Source organism: Eptatretus burgeri, chromosome 1 (assembly GCF_056783735.1).
Source record: "Eptatretus burgeri isolate ZD-2024b chromosome 1, Ebu_testis_v1, whole genome shotgun sequence".
Classification (NCBI taxonomy): domain Eukaryota; kingdom Metazoa; phylum Chordata; class Myxini; order Myxiniformes; family Myxinidae; genus Eptatretus; species Eptatretus burgeri.
The window spans coordinates 68,583,462-68,604,371 of NC_140961.1; the positions used below are offsets into that span (position 1 = coordinate 68,583,462).

The 20,910-nt window shown below is 45.2% G+C and overlaps 1 protein-coding gene across 4 annotated transcripts in view; it reads right to left on the reverse strand.

Moving 5' to 3' along the window:
• LOC147034671 (lysosomal alpha-glucosidase-like) overlaps nt 1-20,910 on the reverse strand; it is a 191,777-nt gene that overhangs the window by 143,737 nt on the left and 27,130 nt on the right. For all 4 annotated transcript variants that reach the window (XM_085887024.1, XM_085887020.1, XM_085887010.1 and 1 more), the window contains exon 5: nt 20,202-20,367. In XM_085887024.1, coding sequence (XP_085743150.1) covers nt 20,202-20,367 — 166 coding nt within the window. The remainder of the gene's footprint in view (nt 1-20,201; nt 20,368-20,910) is intronic.

The window sequence follows — 20,910 nt, forward strand, 5'->3', positions numbered from 1 at the left end:
TTAAAATAAGGAAACAGGATACGTGATATAGCTTAATGGAGTTTGTTCGTCGAAGAAGGTCGAAAAACCGGTTTGATTCCCACAACATTGAAAATTTGACCTTTGTGAACTTTAAAGGTCAAAGGTCAAGGATTATGACCTTTGGTGCAAAACTTCCTCTGGAACATTCCAGGAACAATATAACGTCATATAGGCCTAATAGGATTTCGCACTCCTTGGATTATCCATACTTTGATGAAATCAGCGTAAAAACAAACTTGAAGGGGGTGCCACGGGCAAGGTGTTCGAGATAGAGCAAAATGGTTTCAAGACTTTAGGTGGGGAATAACCTCCAGATTATGCATAAAAAATATCGTCATTCAAGCTCTCAAAGTTTGGGCGGTCGTATGATTTTTATGTCAAAATTCGAAATTTAAGTTAATGACCTTGTGACCTTGACTTTGGGAAAAAAAAAGAAAAAAAAAATCAAGCTCCGTGGGGCTATGCAGGTGCCATTGGGCTAACCAAATACCAAAACCCGTCAGATTCGACAAACCCCCGAGGATAAGATGCAAATTGAAATCAGCTACCCCCTAAAAACATGTTTTTTGGGCGTGGCTCCACCCATAATGGGCGCACCACGCACATTTTCAGGAAAACACAACAAGATCATGATATAAACCTCCCACCAAAATTGTATCAGGATCGGATCAAAACCCACGGAGCTATGATCGGGACAGACAGACAAACAGACAGACAGACAGAGAGAGACAGACAGAGACAGACAACAATAACGAATATAGTGGTCACTTATTTTTTTCGTGAAAATAATTTTTCGTGAACCAACAAGTCTGAAGACGACGATGGTTCACGAGCGGTATTTGACGATGTAGATTGTTTCAGAAGTCAAGGATGAGACAATGTGATAATCTTTGACCAAGTTATAAAAATGATCAACATGATGTGGTACGAGTGACGAGTTATTAGCTGCAAAATGTCGAAAACCCGGTTTCATTCAACAACTTTCAAAATTTGACCTTTGCATAACCTTTAAAGGTCACAAAACAATGTTGTGGACATTAAAATAAGGAAACAGGATACATGCTATAGCTTATTGGAGTTAGTTCATCGAAGAAGGTCGAAAACCCGGTTCGATTCCCACAACATTGAAAATTTGACCTTTGTGAACTTTAAAGGTCAAAGGTCAAGGATTATGACCTTTGGTGCAAAACTTCCTCTGGAACATTCCAGGAACAATATAACGTCATATAGGCTATATGACATTTCTTACTCCTCGGATTATCCATACTTTGATGAAATCAGCGTAAAAACAAACTTGAAGGGGGCGCCACGGGAAAGGTGTTTGAGATAGAGCAAAATGGTTTCAAGACTTTTAGTGGGGAATGACCTCAAGATTATGCATAAAAAAATATTGTCATCCAAGCTCTCAAAGTTTCGGCAGTCGTATGAATTTATGTCAAAATTCGAAATTTTCTAAGTTAATGACATTGTGACCTTGACTGTGGAACAAAAATGAAAAATAGAGCTCTGTGGGGCTATGCAGGTGCCATTGGGCTAACCAAATACCGAAACCCGTCAGATTCGACAAATCTCCTTGGAGAAGATGCAAATTGAAATAGGCTACCCCCTAAAAACACAATTCGCAATTTTCTAAGTTCGTGACCTTGACCTTGGGATGAAAATGAAAATATATAATAAAATAAAATAAAAATAAAAATAAAAAAAATCGAGCTCCGTGGGGCTATGCAGGTGCCATTGGGCTAACCAAATACCGAAAACCCCAGCCAGATTCGACAAACCCCTCGGAGAAGATAATTTTTTATGTCAAAATTCGCAATTTTCTAAGTTCGTGAACTTGTGATCTTGACCTTCGGATGAAAAATGAAAAAAAAAAAAAAAAAAAAAAAAAAAAAAAAAACGAGCTCCATGGGGCTATGCAGGTGCCATTGGGCTAACCAAATACCGAAACACCTGCTAGATTCGACAAATCCCCGAGGAGATGCAAACTGAAATTGGCTACCCCCTAAAAACACATGTTTTTTGGGCGTGGCTCCGCCTATAATGGGCGCACCACGCCCATTGTCAGGAAAACAACTAGATCATGATACAAACCTCCCACCAAAATTTTATCAGGATCGGATCAAAACCCACGGAGCTATGCTCGGCACAGACACACAGACGCACACCAATAACGAATATAGTAGTCACTTATTTTTTTCGTGAACCAAAAATAAAAAGGCCGTCAACTTGTCTGTAATGTGAGAGCAACTGTATAGGTGGGTTTTGACGATCCTTCCATAGTGATAGGATGGGACTTGAGATTTGCCAGATTTGAAAAAACAGGTTCTATTTATCACACTAGAATCTCCTCGAGCTCGAGACAAAAGTCATCTCGAAAAAGGAAGAGGATTTTCAGAGTATCTGAGAAGTCATTTATATTGATGATGAACAAGACTGGGCAAATGGCTGCCTTGGGTACTCAAGCCTCCAATGAGAGAGCCGGGGATTCCATTGATCGCAACGCATTAACTGCGCAAGTGGAAAAGTTAGAAAGCCAGGTATGAAGGTAACTTTGACAAACAGTGTAGCAACGCAACACAAAATGGGTGAAGGAGGAAATAAATAAATAAATAAAATAAATCACAATAACCTGGAAAAAGGGAGTGCTAAGAAATGGGGGTTGTTTTGTGGTTAAAAAAAAATCATGAGTACAACTGACGACCACTGCCTCGGTCATATGCAGCACAAGGCTGTGGGATAGAATCATTGGTTGAGGGCGCCGCTGTGCCGCTGATGCAAAGCCCTTTTTTTTTAATACAATATCGAGACTCGTATAAAAGCTAACACAGAACATATAATAAAGGGAGCAGAAGGCAAGAGGGTGGGAAAGGGAAGCACAAACCAGTGGGGAACAGAGACTTGAGGAGATCTGTCGAAGGGAGAGGGTGGGGTACACGTGGGAAACAAGATGGACAGTACACAGACTTTCAGGAAGGAAAACAGGGAATTTGAAGGATGTGGATTTGGGGTAGATTAATTTGGGGAGAAACGATCATGGTTTTGAATGGGGGAAGATAAGAGATGGTGGTGAACAGCTGTTTTGAAGACCTTGAGGGAAGAGTGGGATTAAAGAGAGTGTGGGAGTTTTTTTTCCCCAGACGTGGGGAAAAAGAGGAATGAGAGGGTGAAGGTGAGCAGTGATTCGGGGGCAGATTACAGAGAGCAGGGGGGACAAGGCCGGAGAGGAGACAGTAGAAGACAAAAACCACCAACCTGCCTGCGGTGAGAGAGTGAGAGAGTGAGAGACGCAAACACTCAGCTTCATCGCAGGAGATACAATGATCCGAAATGCCTTGGATTCCACAGTGTGAAGCCGAAAAAGGTGTGAGGTGGGAGCACCAGCCCAGAGGAAAGAGCAGTACTCCATCAGGCTGCGGATGAAAGCTTTGTATGTGGTCAGGAGTTCAGGTGTGCCAAGGAAGGACCTTGCACGACGGAGGTTGCCCAGTCGGAGATTGATTTTGGAGGCGAGCTTGGAAATGTGGCTTTCCCAGGAAAGATCATGGTAGAAAGTGAGATCCAAAAGCTTAAATGAAAGGATTTCTTCAAGAGGATTGTTGAGAAAGTAGATTGGGGGGGAGTTCCAGTCGTGGTGAGTATGAGATGTGTCAGGATTGAAAGACATGTTCCAAGTGTTGGACCAGCCTGTGATTTTATCCAGATCTGCAGAGAGAAAGTGGAGAGGCTGCTGCTTGGCGATCTGAAGGATGACAGATGGTACGGCAGAGAGTGGTCATCAGCAAAGAGATTACAGGCTCGTCCAACACTTGGAACATGTCTTTCACTCCTGACAAATCTCACACACTCACTATGACTGGAACCCCCCTCCCCTATACTTTCTCAACAATTCTCTTGAAAAAATGTCATCAGGCAGAGGGTAGAGTCATCAGTAAAGAGGATTTTCCAGAGAGTTGGTGAGATCATTGATGGAAACCAGAAAAAGCACAGGGCCCAGAACACTGCCTTGAGGAACTCTAGCCAGGACAGGAAGAGGGAGTGAGAGAATTCCATTAAGGGCCATACATTTACTGCGACAGAAGAAGAAGTCTGCGAGCTATGAGTGGAGATTGCCTTGAATACCACAGGAAGAGAGTTTGGTGAGCAAGGCGGGGTGCCAGACCGTATTGAAAGAACACGATATGTTTAGGGAGATGGCTCTGATCTCCATCCATTGTTGCGAAAGCAGAAGCAGCATGTCCAAGATAGAGTGATCTGGTCTGAATCCAAATTGATATATAATCGGAATTCAAGCCATTGGAGAAGAGGAAGGATTTGATGTTGGAAGCAATGATGGACTCCATGACCTTGCTGATGATTGGAAGAGAGAGGGTGGGGGAAGAAGGAAGCATTGTGGATGTGAAGGGGGACAGCTTCGAGAAGGAGGAGTGAGGGGTAGATTTGGAAGGGAGGGGATGAGTGGGGATAATTGAGGGAGAAGGGCGAGGGGGATAATTGAGGGAGAAGGGCGAGGGGGGATAATTGAGGGAGAAGGGCGAGGGGGAATAATTGAGGGAGAAGGGCGAGGGGGAATAATTGAGGGAGAAGGGCGAGGGGGAATAATTGAGGGAGAAGGGCGAGGGGAATAATTGAGGGAGAAGGGCGAGGGGAATAATTGAGGGAGAAGGGCGAGGGGGAATAATTGAGGGAGAAGGGCGAGGGGAATAATTGAGGGAGAAGGGCGAGGGGGAATAATTGAGGGAGAAGGGCGAGGGGAATAATTGAGGGAGAAGGGCGAGGGGGAATAATTGAGGGAGAAGGGCGAGGGGGAATAATTGAGGGAGAAGGGCGAGGGGGAATAATTGAGGGAGAAGGGCGAGGGGGAATAATTGAGGGAGAAGGGCGAGGGGAATAATTGAGGGAGAAGGGCGAGGGGAATAATTGAGGGAGAAGGGCGAGGGGAATAATTGAGGGAGAAGGGCGAGGGGGAATAATTGAGGGAGAAGGGCGAGGGGGAATAATTGAGGGAGAAGGGCGAGGGGGAATAATTGAGGGAGAAGGGCGAGGGGAATAATTGAGGGAGAAGGGCGAGGGGAATAATTGAGGGAGAAGGGCGAGGGGAATAATTGAGGGAGAAGGGCGAGGGGAATAATTGAGGGAGAAGGGCGAGGGGAATAATTGAGGGAGAAGGGCGAGGGGGAATAATTGAGGGAGAAGGGCGAGGGGAATAATTGAGGGAGAAGGGCGAGGGGGAATAATTGAGGGAGAAGGGCGAGGGGGAATAATTGAGGGAGAAGGGCGAGGGGGAATAATTGAGGGAGAAGGGCGAGGGGGAATAATTGAGGGAGAAGGGCGAGGGGAATAATTGAGGGAGAAGGGCGAGGGGAATAATTGAGGGAGAAGGGCGAGGGGGAATAATTGAGGGAGAAGGGCGAGGGGAATAATTGAGGGAGAAGGGCGAGGGGGAATAATTGAGGGAGAAGGGCGAGGGGAATAATTGAGGGAGAAGGGCGAGGGGGAATAATTGAGGGAGAAGGGCGAGGGGAATAATTGAGGGAGAAGGGCGAGGGGGAATAATTGAGGGAGAAGGGCGAGGGGGAATAATTGAGGGAGAAGGGCGAGGGGAATAATTGAGGGAGAAGGGCGAGGGGAATAATTGAGGGAGAAGGGCGAGGGGGAATAATTGAGGGAGAAGGGCGAGGGGCAATAATTGAGGGAGAAGGGCGAGGGGGAATAATTGAGGGAGAAGGGCGAGGGGGAATAATTGAGGGAGAAGGGCGAGGGGGAATAATTGAGGGAGAAGGGCGAGGGGAATAATTGAGGGAGAAGGGCGAGGGGAATAATTGAGGGAGAAGGGCGAGGGGAATAATTGAGGGAGAAGGGCGAGGGGGAATAATTGAGGGAGAAGGGCGAGGGGAATAATTGAGGGAGAAGGGCGAGGGGGAATAATTGAGGGAGAAGGGCGAGGGGGAATAATTGAGGGAGAAGGGCGAGGGGGAATAATTGAGGGAGAAGGGCGAGGGGGAAAAATTGAGGGAGAAGGGCGAGGGGGAATAATTGAGGGAGAAGGGCGAGGGGAATAATTGAGGGAGAAGGGCGAGGGGAAGAATTGAGGGAGAAGGGCGAGGGGAAGGGTGAGGGAGAAGGGCGAGGGGGAAGAATTGAGGGAGAAGGGCGAGGGGGAAGAATTGAGGGAGAAAGTCGAGGGGGCAGAATTGAGGGAGAAGGACGAGGGGGGAGAATTGAGGGAGAAGGGCGAGGTGGAATAATTGAGGGAGAAGGTGAAGGGAAGAATTGAGGGAGAAGGGTGAGGAGGAAGAATTGAGGGAGAAGGGTGAAGAGAAGAATTGAGGGAGAAGGGTGAGGAGCAAGAATTGAGGGAGAAGGATGAGGGGGAAGAATTGAGGGAGAAGGGTGAGGGGAAGAATTGAGGGAGAAGGGTGAAGAGAAGAATTGAGGGAGAAGGGTGAGGAGCAAGAATTGAGGGAGAAGGGTGAGGGGGAAGAATTGAGGGAGAAGGGTGAGAAGTTTGCTTTGAAGAGGGAAGTGGCAGCTGAATTGAGAGATGGGGTGAGAGGGAAGCTTTGGGAGGGGGCAGAGACGATGAGGGCAGGCACGGTCATGGGTGAGGAAGGAGAAGGGAGAGGTGTGGAGAGAGGAAGGATGAGACTGGGTCGTGTTATGGTAAAGCTGGGAGCGGGCGGCAAGGAGGGGAACAAGATTTGGGTGGGATGAGAACAGGGGGAGATGTGATGAAAGGAAAAGTGTGTGTGTTTGAGATATTGAGGAGTGTACTGAATGACTGAGATACTTGTTATGTTGGAATGGAGCCCACAGATGTTTCAAAACCATACCAGAGGATACCAGAGGGGGAACTGTTATTAAAGTAGAGGGCAATGGAGAGGAGCAAAGAGAGGAGGTAGAATGGGTGGCAATATGGGAGGAGTAAGGAGGGGATATAACAGGAGAGGAGTGAGAAGGAGGTAGATTTTAGGAGGTGGGAAGAATTTGCACTGAAGTTGGAAAAAAATAACAAATAGAAGACTAACATATATTGCAAAATGGGATTTAAAAAAAATTTGTTGGTCATAGATTCATTTAAATACATTGGAGGATGGATGGAGTTCAGAAGAATTGAGAGAATGAAGGAAGGAAACATTGTAACGGATTTAATTTTTCAACACAGGATAAAAGAAAGGTCGAAAATAACTCAGGTTTTTAAAGAAGGAGAAGAACATGGCAGAGAGAGAGGAAGTCAAAGCATTTTAAGAGACCATTTTGTTTTTGTTTGTTTTGTATTTTTGAAGATTAGGGAACAGGGGGGCAGAGTGAAGGAAGAGTTTGAAGAAAAAATAATTGTGAAGGTGAGTGGTGAATACCTTCATGATCAAAGTGGGATTGGAAATGTGGAAGGCAAGGAAGAAGGAAGAGGAATAATCCATAGTCGAAGTTACATGTTTACACGAGGGAAAGGTGAGAAGGGAAAAATATTATTATTATTTTTTTTAAAGACATGAAACAGAGGGTATAGTTGGGAGGAATTGAGGGAGTGATGGAGGGATAGTGGGGGGGGGAGAGAAACTGAAGGTGATAAGGAGAAAATGCAACAAACAGATCATGCACACAGATAGAAAGAAGGGTAGACCTCAAGGAAACCTGATATGAAAAGATGACATGTACTTACCAATTCGCAAAAGTTTTAACACAAAACCAAACTAGAAACAGTAAACACAGAGATAACATAACAGTAAGAACGGGACAAAAATTGCCAAAAAAAAAACTTATCTTTGAGAAAGTCGGCAGAAACCCTGAAGAGCAACCGCCACCGGTCGCTGAAGAACCCTCTGCTGGTTAGGGCATGAATGAAGAATTTGTTCATGGTGCCATCAATTGCTCACCTAATCTTCAAGAGGAACACCATAGGATTGTGGAAGTAGTTTTTACATCAAGAGCATTAAAAATTAAAAGTCCAAATACAGTATTTGCCCAAGCTTGTGAAAATGTGTCAAACTGCAAATACTGGGTGCTCTTGCAAAATGCATGGTTCTTTGAGATAAGATGTTATCTTAGGTTGCCTTGGTGGGCTTTTGGAAAAGCAGAACTTGTTAAAATAATATCAATAAATTCACATTTAATATGGTTTTTCTTGTATTCTGTTTTTAAATCAAATTAAATCAGTATAAATGCTTTTTGAAGTCGATGGGAAGCTCTGTGGAATGTGTGGTCAGGTTAAAAAAAAAAAAATATATATATATATATATATATATATATATATATATATATATATATATATATATATATATATATATATATATATATATATATATATATATATATATGGTAGATCGGTTGGGAATTTTTTTTTTTTGACAATTTTTTTTGCCATGAATACATTCATATAACTCGATTAAAAATGTTTATTTTCCTTCATATAACTAAAAGATATTGCACCTTAAACCTTTTTTTCAGGTATGTGTTGGATAAAAAAATGGCTTGTATGAATGAGATGCTTCTTTGTGTTTGGCGTATTTATGGTCCCTTGCATGCAAATTCCCAGCACATTCAAACCTATAGTATCACTACAGCCGCTCCAGCTCTTAAAATGTGAAAATAATATTCTGTGCTTTTTTGTTGCAGGTATATGTAGGTGGTCGAGGTAGTGGTGGTGGTAATGGTGGTGGTTGGTATATGTAGGTGGTGGTGATAGTGTGGTGGTGATAGTGTGGTGGTGATAGTGTGGTGGTGATAGTGTGGTGGTGATAGTGTGGTGGTGGTGTGGTGCACTCTACTTGCTAAAATGCACTTTATTCTGTCTTAAATTTCTCACATATTTAACAGTGCATGCATGCTGAAAATATGCATTGTTTATTAATATATATATATATATATATATATATATATATATAGTTTAACAGCAAGTCGAGTGCATTTTTGCAAGTCTATTGCACCACCACTACCACCACTACACCACTACCACCACACCATTGACACCACGCACCACCACCAAATCACCACTGTCACACGACTGCCACCACCACACCACCCACCACCAAATCACCGTCACCACTGTCACCATCATCAACACCATCGGTGAAACTAACGTGAAAAGACAGATCCACAAAGCAGTCCTCGTGCGCATTTGACTCGGGCGCCGCCATTTTGAAACTCTCACTGACCTAAAACGTGGGATTCAAAATGGCGGCGCCCGAGTCTAAATTGTCAACAAAAATCATAGGGTCACATATAAAAGCAATGGGTCGGTAGGAAACCGGAAACAAACTCCTTTTTTTGTTTGGCCTCATGTCAGGGAATTAGACACAATCTTTTCTTTACTCTTAAAGCATTTTTTTTTTTGGACATCTCAGGTGAAACATTTTAAGTTGCAACCAAGTTGATAAAATGAAAACATTCTGCCCAAATCACATTGATCAAAACCCATGTGATATGCTATAATTGAGAAGATCCTGTTGGGCATATTCATTTTCTTTGTGTTCTACAAATTAACGATGATTTATGTATGAATCAAATTTACAAGAACTATTTAGTGACATGATTAAATAGCTTTTATATTCTGGTTCACTTAATATCTAAAAATATATACAAGTGCCTGTTTGCTGTTGCAAGTTTTGCTGGATTTCATTATTGAATGTTGAGAAAGTTGTTTGTGCATTTGAATTTTCCGAGTTCATCCTCGACAAGCAGCTTTCATCTTGTCTTTCTCATATCGTCTCATTGCTTCAGTATATAAAAGAGACACTCGTTGAGCACCTAGTCAGAAAGGACTGCACCATTGATGGGGTGCCTCCCTCCATATGTATGTTTTAAGTGATTCAACTCTGTTAAAATAAAATTGTTAAAAGAACCTGTGAGTCAATTTTCTTTGACAGTATCTAACATCGAGCAACGAATGGTGGCTGACAGGACACCCTCGTTTAATATCCATCTGAAGGATGGCACACACATTGATGAAATCAAACTGCATGTGAAACACGAGGATGACAGTTTATAACTGGGTCGGGATTCAAACCCAGGCTAGACAGACAGCTTGGAGGCGAGTGTGCATACCTCTACGCCATCCTGTCATCCCTGAGGTAGTGGTGGACATCTGTCTTGAAGCCCTATGTGGAAGAATGGGACTGAACAGATCAGGAAAGTTGGTTCCACATGTGAGAGAAAGGAAAAACAAATGAGCAGAGGTGAGCATCAAGCCAGGGTTTTGTAAGTTTAACAAGAAGAGGGTTACTGGCAGAGTGTGTGCACCCTGCAGAAACCTGGGAGGAGCAGAGCGAACAGAGGGTGCAAGACCAAAAAGAAGGCAGTAGAATACAGAGAGGCCACCAACCTGTCTTTGATATGAAAGTAAAAGGCCTCCACACTCAGCTTCGTCATGGGAGAGTCCAATGATTTTGTGAGTCTTCCTTTCCACAGCATCAAGAATGGCAATGTGTGAGGTAGGAGTGCCAACCCAAAGGGAGTGCATTACTCAATCAAGCTGCAAATTAAGGCCTTGTGGGTCGTGAAAAGTTCAGACTTGTCAAGGAAAGACCTTGCACGACGAAGGATGCCCAGTCGGGAGCTGGCTTTGGAGGCCACCTTGGAAACATGGTGTGCCCAAGAAAGATCATGGCTGATGGTGAGGCCCAAAAGTTTGAGTGACTTAACCTCTTCAAGTCGCTTGTTTCAGAAGTATAGATGGGAGGGTTTCTCAGACAATCATTTCAGAGATACAGTGCAGAGATGGCAACTCGAGTTGAAAATTTTACGACTTGTGACTTGACTGGAGACTTGGTCTTCAAGACTTGTTGACAATGGCAATGAATGAATGAGCATGATGGTACATCAAAATAAATATATCTCAGTGATGTGTGTGACCAAATTAAATTTGATTTCTGGAAGAATGTGATTTTATTTATAAACAAAGACCGCTGGAATCACGTGCCAAAGGGAGCAAAAAAATCAGTAAACAGATCACGCTAAACTTAGAAAAGGTATTGTTGTGGTTGAGGAAATTCGCAAACCACCATTCAGGTCCCGTAGGTGAGATATCTCTGTAAGTACATGTGTAGTTAGCCCCAAACCCGTTGTTTAGAGGGAATAAATGTGATTCATTCGGGCTGCGACCCTTTAAGATAGCTGTTTTTCTGTTCTATCTATATTTTGAGCCAACCACATCTCAACCGCCATCACACAACAACCACCAACCGCAACGCCGCTTCACAACAACAACAACAACGCCAACAGCCATGACCTTTACCTCCACAGCACACCATCCCGCAACCATCGCATCACCGCCATTCCAAGCGTCACCGTGGCCAGGGACCACCACTTTAAACCCTCCACCACCTTCGCCTCTCCTTCTGCGGCCATTCCCGCACCGCTTGTGGGCACCGAGCGTCAGGCTGTCCTGGACTCGTACAGGACGCGCGCCGAGCAGCGGGTGCAAAAAGCGGCCTTTCCGAGGAGAAATCGGATCAGGAATGATACACGCCCACTTCTGATCCATCCTATCAGCAAGCGCGGGGCGATTTGGCCCCGCCTCGAGGCGCGTCGGAGTAGAATCGATATATGCAAATTCGAGGATCAGGGGAGGTTCACGCCCACTTTTCCTCTGCCCAATGGGCGAGCATGGCTCCGCCCCCGAGCTCATCCTGATCCGGAAATTTGCATATGGGTTCTCCTGCCGTACTATAAAGCGCCGAGCGCGGGGCGAATTCAGTCACTTTTGGGCTCGGGCGAGTTGGAGAGGTGTGGCGGCGGCGGAGTGTGGCAGCAGCAGTCAAGACGGGTCGGGAGGAGAGTCAGTCTGTCAGGGTTCGGAGTCTGTCGGGGAGCTGCAGAGAGGGGAAGCCGGGAGCGCGGTCAAGGTCGCAGGGGAGTCGCTCGTCACAGGACCCAAGCAAGCCAGCTATTCTCTTTTCCCAGAGCATCAACAATTCCCCCCTTCCCCCCCCCCCCGCGCTGAGATAGTGTGGAAAGGGGGCCCCGTTCCCACCCCATTCCAAGCAGTGCCAACGAAACCCGCGGAGGAGCGCGGAGTCGGGGCACCGCCGCCACATTTGCGGCTCATCACAAGACGGGTAGGCTCCACCCGGTCTCGCGCCCACAGGCCCCGTCTGCCCCTTGTCGTTGAGGGTGGCCCCTTTTCTTTTGCTTTTGAGTATATGTGTTGTCGGCGCCGTCTGTAAAGTAAAACTGTGTAAGTGTTGCCGTGTGCTCGCGCAGTCGGTAGTAGATCTGCATTGTTGTGTTTCTTTTGTAGCAATTGCTTTTTGGTGCATAATTATTGTAATTGTATATGTGTGCTTTCCGTGTGCCGCGGAATAAATGTGCCTCATGTTGAACTGTTTTTCCCGTTTCGCTTCGTCTTTTCTTTAATTGAATCTCCATCTTACTTCACGTAAAGGGTTGGTAGTGGGCTAAATATGCCCGATAATTAATCGGAACCGTCGAGGTTGACGATAACACCGCTCGGTTATCCCGATAGTACGGAACGGGTCGCTTAAAGTGGCCCGTGTCCGGAGTCGACCTGCGGCGAGGTGCGATCGCCCGGTCTACCCTCCATGTGGGTACTTAGGTAGGTCGAATTTGGCGAACAACCCTATCCCACGCGGGGGGGGGGGGGGCGATTGGCACGATCGTGGTGAGGCCGAAAGGCCCACCTGTGACTAGTTCCCGGCGTTAGTCCGAGAGGGTCACGACAGAATTGTCCGTCCGGTGGGCGACGTGCCGCGATTCGAGTTACGTGGCCGCTCGCACGCCGGCGGGCGCGAATTCCGAACAGTATTATTTGTACACCGCCCAAAGTGCCGCTCGACTTCAAGCCTCCAATCGCACATACATGTGTCAAGTGGAGTAAAAGGAGGTAAATTACAGAGAAAAGTAAGTAGAGCTGTAGCATCTTTCATTTCATTAATTCTACAATCTTTGAATTCAGTATTCAGAAGGCATGTATGCCGTACGGCATACGTATGAAATTGTTGCTGCTGCTCGATTCATACCCACTTAGCTTCTTCAGTGGTTATATTTTTGTTGTCGGTGTATGTGTGTGTATATGTGTGTGTGTATATATGTGTGTGTGTGTATATATGTGTGTGTGTGTATATATGTGTGTGTGTATATATATATATGTGTGTGTGTATATGTATGTGTATGTGTATGTGTATGTGTGTATGTGTGTGTGTATGTGTATGTATGTGTGTATGTATGTGTGTATGTGAATGTGTGTGTATGTGTATGTATGTGTATGTATGTGTGTATGTGTGTGTATGTGTGTGTATGTATGTGTATGTATGTGTGTGTGTGTGTGTGTATGTGTGTGTATGTATGTGTATGTGTGTGTATGTATGTGTATGTGTGTATGTGTGTATGTGTGTATGTGTGTATGTGTGTATGTGTGTATGTGTGTATGTGTGTATGTGTGTATGTGTGTATGTGTGTATGTGTGTATGTGTGTGTGTGTGTGTGTGTGTGTGTGTGTGTGTGTGCGCGTGTGTGTGTGTGTGTGTTACACACACACACACACACACACACACACACACACACACACACACACAATAGTTTGAGTTTTGAGTGCACATTCTTTTCAATACACCATTGAGACTGAGCGTCACTGCATCGCTTGCTGCTACTCTGTGCATGTGTACTTCACTTCCTATGGTTGACAGATTTGAAAATTGGAAATATCATATTGGAACCTTTAAATAATTATCGTAAGATTCCACAAACCACGTGAATTTTTTTTTGTTTGTTTTAACTAGCGTGAACACTCAATGTACAGCAACACATTTCAACTTGAAACAGATGACCATTGTAGGATTTGTTGCATCATTCCCGTTACTTCCTATTTTTTATCCCCCCCCCCACCCCCGATTGTACACAGCCGCCATGCTCGTTTTATTTCTCATGAACGCATCAATGCATATGGGTTATACAATAGCATGTGATGTTATAAGATTTAAAAAAAAAAACTTTTGATTGCAATGTCACCAAAACAAATAAACAAAAAAAAAAAATCAGTGAAGTTAACACAGAGAATATAAACTCTGGATAACCAATGGCATATTTGAAAGTATTGTTTTAAAAGATAAATTAATAATTTGAAATACATTTTTAGGTTACTTTTTGACGAGGAAACAGATTCCAACCATATTTTGACGATTCTGTAGCAAATTTAATGAGTAAATAGTCTTTAAAATAATCGATTTTCTCCTTATTTATGCTCAAATTAATGTATTTTTGTTGTAGACAAACATACGACTATTTTCTGAACTCATTGCATTTACCTGCCCACTGTGATGTCATTTTATTTTTTTTAAATATCACCTAAATGATGAAGCCCTAAACCTAGCCCTCACCATAAAAATCAGTCAGGTCAGGTTCGATCTGTGACCTGCTACAGGTACCATGTAAACCTGTACTAACCTGTTCCATGGTCGGGTTGTCGGCGACTAAACCGTCTCCCCCACCAGGTTTTCTGGTGAGGAGGGTGTTTGGATATGGACACCCAGCAGGATTAAAAACAAAACCTGTCAAAGGGCGGAGGAGCTCCTTGTGAGCCAACGGCCATCCATATCTAGTGCCCAACTGTGTCTGCGGACGTCCTCCTGCAGTTGGGTTACTTCTTATTAGGAGGTTGGTGGCAGGATTTGCACTCCAGCCACCGTAAAACGCTTCATTCCGCAAAACGCAAAAACGCAAAAAAATCTGAAAACCCACTCCGTGGGAGTACCTCCTGTGCTGCTTCCCTTCGCAGGGCTGCTCACCGGAGGATGGGATTGGGGCAAAAGCCTTCGGGACCCCAATCTTTGATAGGAGGGAAACCACGGGGTAACATCCCTGGGTCAGATTGCGGGAGAGTGTGTCGGAGTGGTGCTGAGGTGTCGTCCACCAGACGGCGGTCTCCTTGGGTTAACCTGAGGCGGTCCCTTCGGGTGGGTGCCTGGAATGTCCTATCCCTAAGAGAGGATGATCACCTGTCTCTGTTATCATCTGAGCTCAAGCGTTTGGACATCGGGATTGCAGCTCTCTCTGAGGTTCGGAGACCGGATTGCGGCGAGATAATGGTGGGTGGTTACACCTACTATTGGTCTGGTCGCTCTGATGGTTACCATACCCAAGGAGTTGCTGTAGCTGTGTCCAATAAGCTGACCCCAATGATAATTGAGGTAACACCGGTCAACGAGCGTATTATGAGATTAAGGATTCGTCACTCCTTAGGTGTCATTTCCCTGGTCTCTATTTATGCTCCGACTGAGGCGAGTGATCTTACCGTGAAGGATGCATTCTACGCCACACTCGAGTCTGTGGTTGATCAGTGCCCCAGACGAGATACACTTCTAGTCTTGGGGGATTTCAATGCATCGACTGGAACTGATAGGGATGGTTATGAGGTGTGTGTTGGTCCCCATGGGTCAGGAACTATGAACCAGAATAGCACTAAGTTCCTTGACTTTGCAAGAAGTCATGGACTTAGGGTGGCTGGTTCATGGTTTCCAGCGCCCGCAAGCTCATCGCTGGACTTGGTATTCCAACGCTGGCGGTGTGGCAAAGGAGATTGACCATGTCCTCATTGGACGGTCGTTGGAGGATGATCCAGAACTGCAGGGTCTACCGGAGTGCTCAGTTCCTCAATACTGACCACAGGCTTGTTGTAGCAACTCTAAAGCTGCACCTTAAATCCTGGAGAATGGTACCATCCCAGCCTAGGCTGGATGTTGCCAAGCTCAGGGATGAGAGAGTAGCTGAGGAGTTTGCGAACAGGCTGAGTGGACACTTGGGGTCTGGGTGCTTTGGGGGGTCCTGAAGAGTTGTGGAGCACCTTCAAGACCACCGTCCTGATGTTGCCGGTGGATGCCTTGGAGTTCACCGCAGGGCAAAGAAGAATTTTGTCTCTCAAGGGACACTGGATACCATTGACCAGAGTCGCAGGGCCAGGCTGAATGGCAGAGCTGAGCTGTTCAGGGAGCTGAGGCGTAAAACTGTACGTGCACTGAGGGTGGACAAGGAGGCCTATGTGCGAGGAATCTGTGAGGGGGTAGAGCATCACCTGTGGACAGGTGATTCTCGTCCCGCTTACAGGGGAATTCGCGCATTACGTTCATCCAAGCCCATCCCTCGGAGCACTGCAGTTCGAGCAGAGAGTGGTAGGCTCTTGACAGAGGAGTCTGAAGTGAAGGCCCGCTGGGCCGGTTACTTTGAGCGGTTGTACCAGGCTGGTCCCCCAGCTGTCGAGTTGGACGTCAAGGGTGTTACAATCCCTGTTGCTGACCCTCGAATCAACTGTGGTCCACCATCGCTTGTGGAAACACGGGTTGCGGTGAACCAGTTGAAACGGGGCAAAGCTCCAGGGATCTGTGGCATCCATGCTGAACTTCTCAAGGCTGGTGGAAATGCTGCACTCGCGTCGTTGCATGCAGTTTTGTGCTCTGCCTGGAACACAGGCATCATCCCAACTGACTGGAAGAGGGGCCTTGTTGTCCCTCTCTGGAAAGGGAAGGGTGATCGCCAAGACTGCAACAACTACCGAGGGTGACGCTGCTCTCAGTGCCGGGCAAGGTCTTTGCTCGGATAATTCTTGATAGGGTTCGCCACCATCTGCTTGAGCACCAGCGTCCAGAGCAGTCAGGCTTTACACCAAAGAGGTCAACGATTGACCGTATCCTTGCTCTTCGTGTCCTCACTGAACGCAGACGAGAGTTTCGGCAGGGCTGCTTGCAGCCTATGTTGATCTCTGTAAAGCGTTCGATTCAGTGAATCGGGATGTCCTCTGGAGGATTCTTGGTCTTCGTGGGGTGCCACCGAAACTGATCGATCTGATGTCTGAACTCTACTCTGGTACTGAGAGTGCTGTGAAGTGTGGTGGTACCGCCTCTGACTTATTTCCAGTTGTTACTGGAGTTCGTCAGGGATGTGTACTTGCCCCCACACTTTTCAACACTTGTATGGACTGGATTTTTTGGGAGGATGTCGGAGAGATCAAGTTGCGGTGCATCGTTTGGCAATGTCAAGACCTCGGACCTTGATTTTGCAGATGATGCAGTCATCTTTGCGGAGACTTTAGACATCCTCTTGGGGGCCCTCGAGGTGCTGAATGAGGAGTCGGAGCCGTTGGGATTACGGATTTCTTGGGTCAAAACAAAGATCCAGGCTTTCGGTGACATCTTGGATGCTGCTGTCCTGTCTGTGTCTGTTTGTGGTGAGGATGTTGAGGTCGTGGATAGATTCACTTACCTTGGCAGTGATATTCATGTCTCCGCAGGTTGTGAGCCGGAGGTCAATAGACGTCTGGGTCGGGCCTGGGGAGTCATGGATTCACTGGATCATGGGGTGTGGCGCTGCCGGTACCTGTGCGGGAGGACGAAAGTCCGAGTCTTCCAGGTCCTTGGTACTTCCAGTCTTGCTCTATGGGTGCGAGACTTGGACTTTGACCAAGGATCTGAGACGGAGACTTAATTCCTTTGGTACCAGGTCTCTTCGGAGAATCCTTGGCTATCGCTGGTCGGATTTTGTGTCCAACGAGCGGTTGCTGAGAGAGACTCGGATGAGATTTGTTACCTGCATAGTCCGTGAGCGTCAGCTGCGGCTGTATGGACATGTGGCTCGTTTTCCTGACGCTGATCCTGCTCACCAGATTCTCTCAGCGAGGGAGTCTCATGAGTGGAGGAGGCCAGTGGGCCGACCACGTGCCTCATGGTTGCAGCAGGTTGACCATCATCTCAAGGAGATGGGGATGGGCCTGTCATCTGCCTGGGGGATGGCCAGACGGAGGCCCCTGGAGTACCGGCGGAAAGTGGACGCAGCGACGCGCTGTTCTGGCACATGCTCCCATACCTGACCTGACCTGACCATAAAAATAGCCCAAATCCGGCATGTGCACATCCACGACTCCACATGCTCGGAACTTGGAAGTGATGTGTGCATTGCTTATGTGATGTTGCACCTGCGTGAAAAAAAATGCTGCATGAGATGTGATGGAGAAGGACATAATCTACGCAGCAGATTGAGAGAAATGTTATGAAATTCAAACTGAAAATTGAAGGTCGAGTACTTTACTTTTTGGAATTACCAGAATTATTGTACATTTGCAATTACGATCGTACATCGTACAAGAGGTTGAATTATCGTACAAATACGATACTCATCGGACATCTGGCAACCCTGTCACTTAGTTATCAGTCGCATGGGGAGATTATGAGGGTGATCAAATGTGGAAGGTTGGTGAGTCAAATGTTTGCAAGCAAATACGGAGTGGAATCATCATGATTAATGACACGTAAAAGACCGAGTCTGGTCACCAAACTGTAACCATTACACCACCGAGTCTGATCAACGTGTTTGAATTAAAGCAATTAAAAACTTTATCATTTTTATTTTTTAATGTCATTTATTTTACAAGAGTACACATGACAACAAAAAAAAATCATGAAGCTCATATAATCAACCAGCTCACGACTCATGTAAACCTTTTTTGAGTATTAAAGGCTGACACGTAACCAAGGTTTATCGACGATATGACACTTGACTCAAGACTTGGCTCAGGTGGTGAGTGTGTGGGATTTGTCAGGGTTGAAAGACATTCCGATTGTTAGTCAAGGTCATGATTTTATCAAGGTCTGCAGATAGGTTAGAAGCTGCTGCCTGCCTGTCTGAATAATGAGAAATGATACAGCAGAGGGTAGAATCAAGAGCAAAGACATAGGCAGGATTTTACAGGAAATCAGATCATTGATGAAGATGAGGAACAAGACTGGGTCCAAGACACTGTCTTGGGGTACTCGTCTTGACAGGGGGAGAAGATGAACGGATCCCATTAAGAACTGCATGCTGAATATGGGAGTGGAGGAAATCACTGATCCATGAGAGAAGGTGGTCATTGATGCCATAAGCAGAGTGTTTGAAAGCAAGTTGTGGTGCCAGACTGTATCAAAAGTGTGAGGTATGTCCAGAGAGACGCCCCTGATCTCATGTCTGAGATTGACGGCTTCCATCCATTGTTGTGAGAGTAGAAGCAGCATGTCCAAGGTAGAATGACCGGGTCTGACACTGAACTGATGATGGATCAGTCAGTTGGGGAAAAGGAAGAATTTGATATGAACTGAAATTATGGAATCCATAACCTTGCTTATAATTGGAAGCAAGCTAATATGACGTTAGTTAAGATAACCTGTTTTTGCATTGCAGTGATGTTGGCTAACTTCAGGCAGACGGAAACTGCCCCAGAAAGAATGATAGAGTGAACAGAGCAGAAATAGGATGAGCAAGAACAGGTTTTTAAGATGCATGCAATGATGTCAGTCAGCTTGAGTGAACTACCAGACTCACCAGCACTGAGGCAGCTCTCTGACAATAGCCAGAGAGATGTCTCTAACAAGTACATGATCAGATCAGCCTATTGAATCAGAAGAGGTTTTTTTTTTCCCAACTGGCATCTCTAACTCAAGCAAGTAGACACATCTCAAGTCATTGGTCTATCACAAGTGAGTGCTGAAGCTGAACACCCAATCTTTTAACTCAAGCTACAGAAATGCCAAATTGTAGGACGATGGAAGACGACATTATTAAAAGCCGTGATGGTGTTATATCTTTCTGAATTAAATAACTCACTTAACATGCTGAGAAAGACGAATGTGATGAGTCATCACAGCACTGTGGAAGAGTGTCAAGAACACGGGGCTTTTTGAAAAGTTACCAGTTACAAATCGATATCTATTATTGGAGCTTCAAGCATCCACACATTACCGAACAAGACAGCCAGCTTAATAGTCCCTCTGGAAGTCAACTCTGTCCTACAATGCAATCTTCTGCCTGGGGAAAACCACACCAGTTTCTATTTGGAAACCATCCTGAGATAAAAGGATATAGGTCAAAGGTGAACATGCTTGCTCCGAGTTATCATGTCAACTTGAAATTATGAAAATGTATTAAATTAGTTCCAGGTGCATATTTACAATCCTCCAAGGCCACGAGGATAAATGAAAAATAAATTATAAGTTTATGGTCAAACTATCGACACTTCTGGATATTAATAAAATTAGAAATGACAAATGTGATAAATGTCTCCAAGCTCTTCAGTTCACCCACTGACCTCCACACAATCATCTCTCTCCCCATCTTCCACTCAGCCACCTGTTTGAATCTCAAGTCCCAAATCCATAAGTAAGGGAAAAGGGACACTTCAAAAAAACCAAGGATGGATGTTCACACACCTTGGGTCCTTGATCGCCTGCCCACATCGTACGACGGCTCCATGTTGTGTTCAGCAGCAATGGAGCACGGTGCTCACCAAGCCCATACAACAGATGAGTTGGCATTTCCCAGGACAGCTGCAACAATTGATTGGCAAATACCAACGGTGCCACAGTTGCATTCAGCCTGGACGTGAGCAGAAGCAGAAGCCATGGCAAGAATAGTGAAAGATAAAATCATTTATTGTTATTTCAAAAAAAATGAAATAAAATAAAAAGCTGCAAGAGATTGTAGCATACTTTTGCCTTGTCGGTATTATCATTTCTCTGAATTGCAACATTGCAGAAACAAAGTTTAATAAATGTAAACCACAGGGAACGACAGCAATTGTTTTAGTAGCAGATTGAACTCATGCTGGTGATACGCTCATCAAAACCGTTTACAGAGAAGCAATGCCTGAAGTGTCTGCCATTGTTTTGAAGTTATGGATAAATGTTGCATTTACTGGCATACCAAACTCAAGAACAAGCAGATTAAATTTTAGTTCATGTCCAAATCCAGATCCGGCCCAACAGTGGGATACAAAATGCAAACTAATCAGCCTGGCAGAGAAATGTGCTCCACCAAATGTCCTTCTCGTTACTTGTTTAATTGATTTAAAAAAAAAATATATATATATATATATATATATATATATATATATATATATATATATATATATATATATAT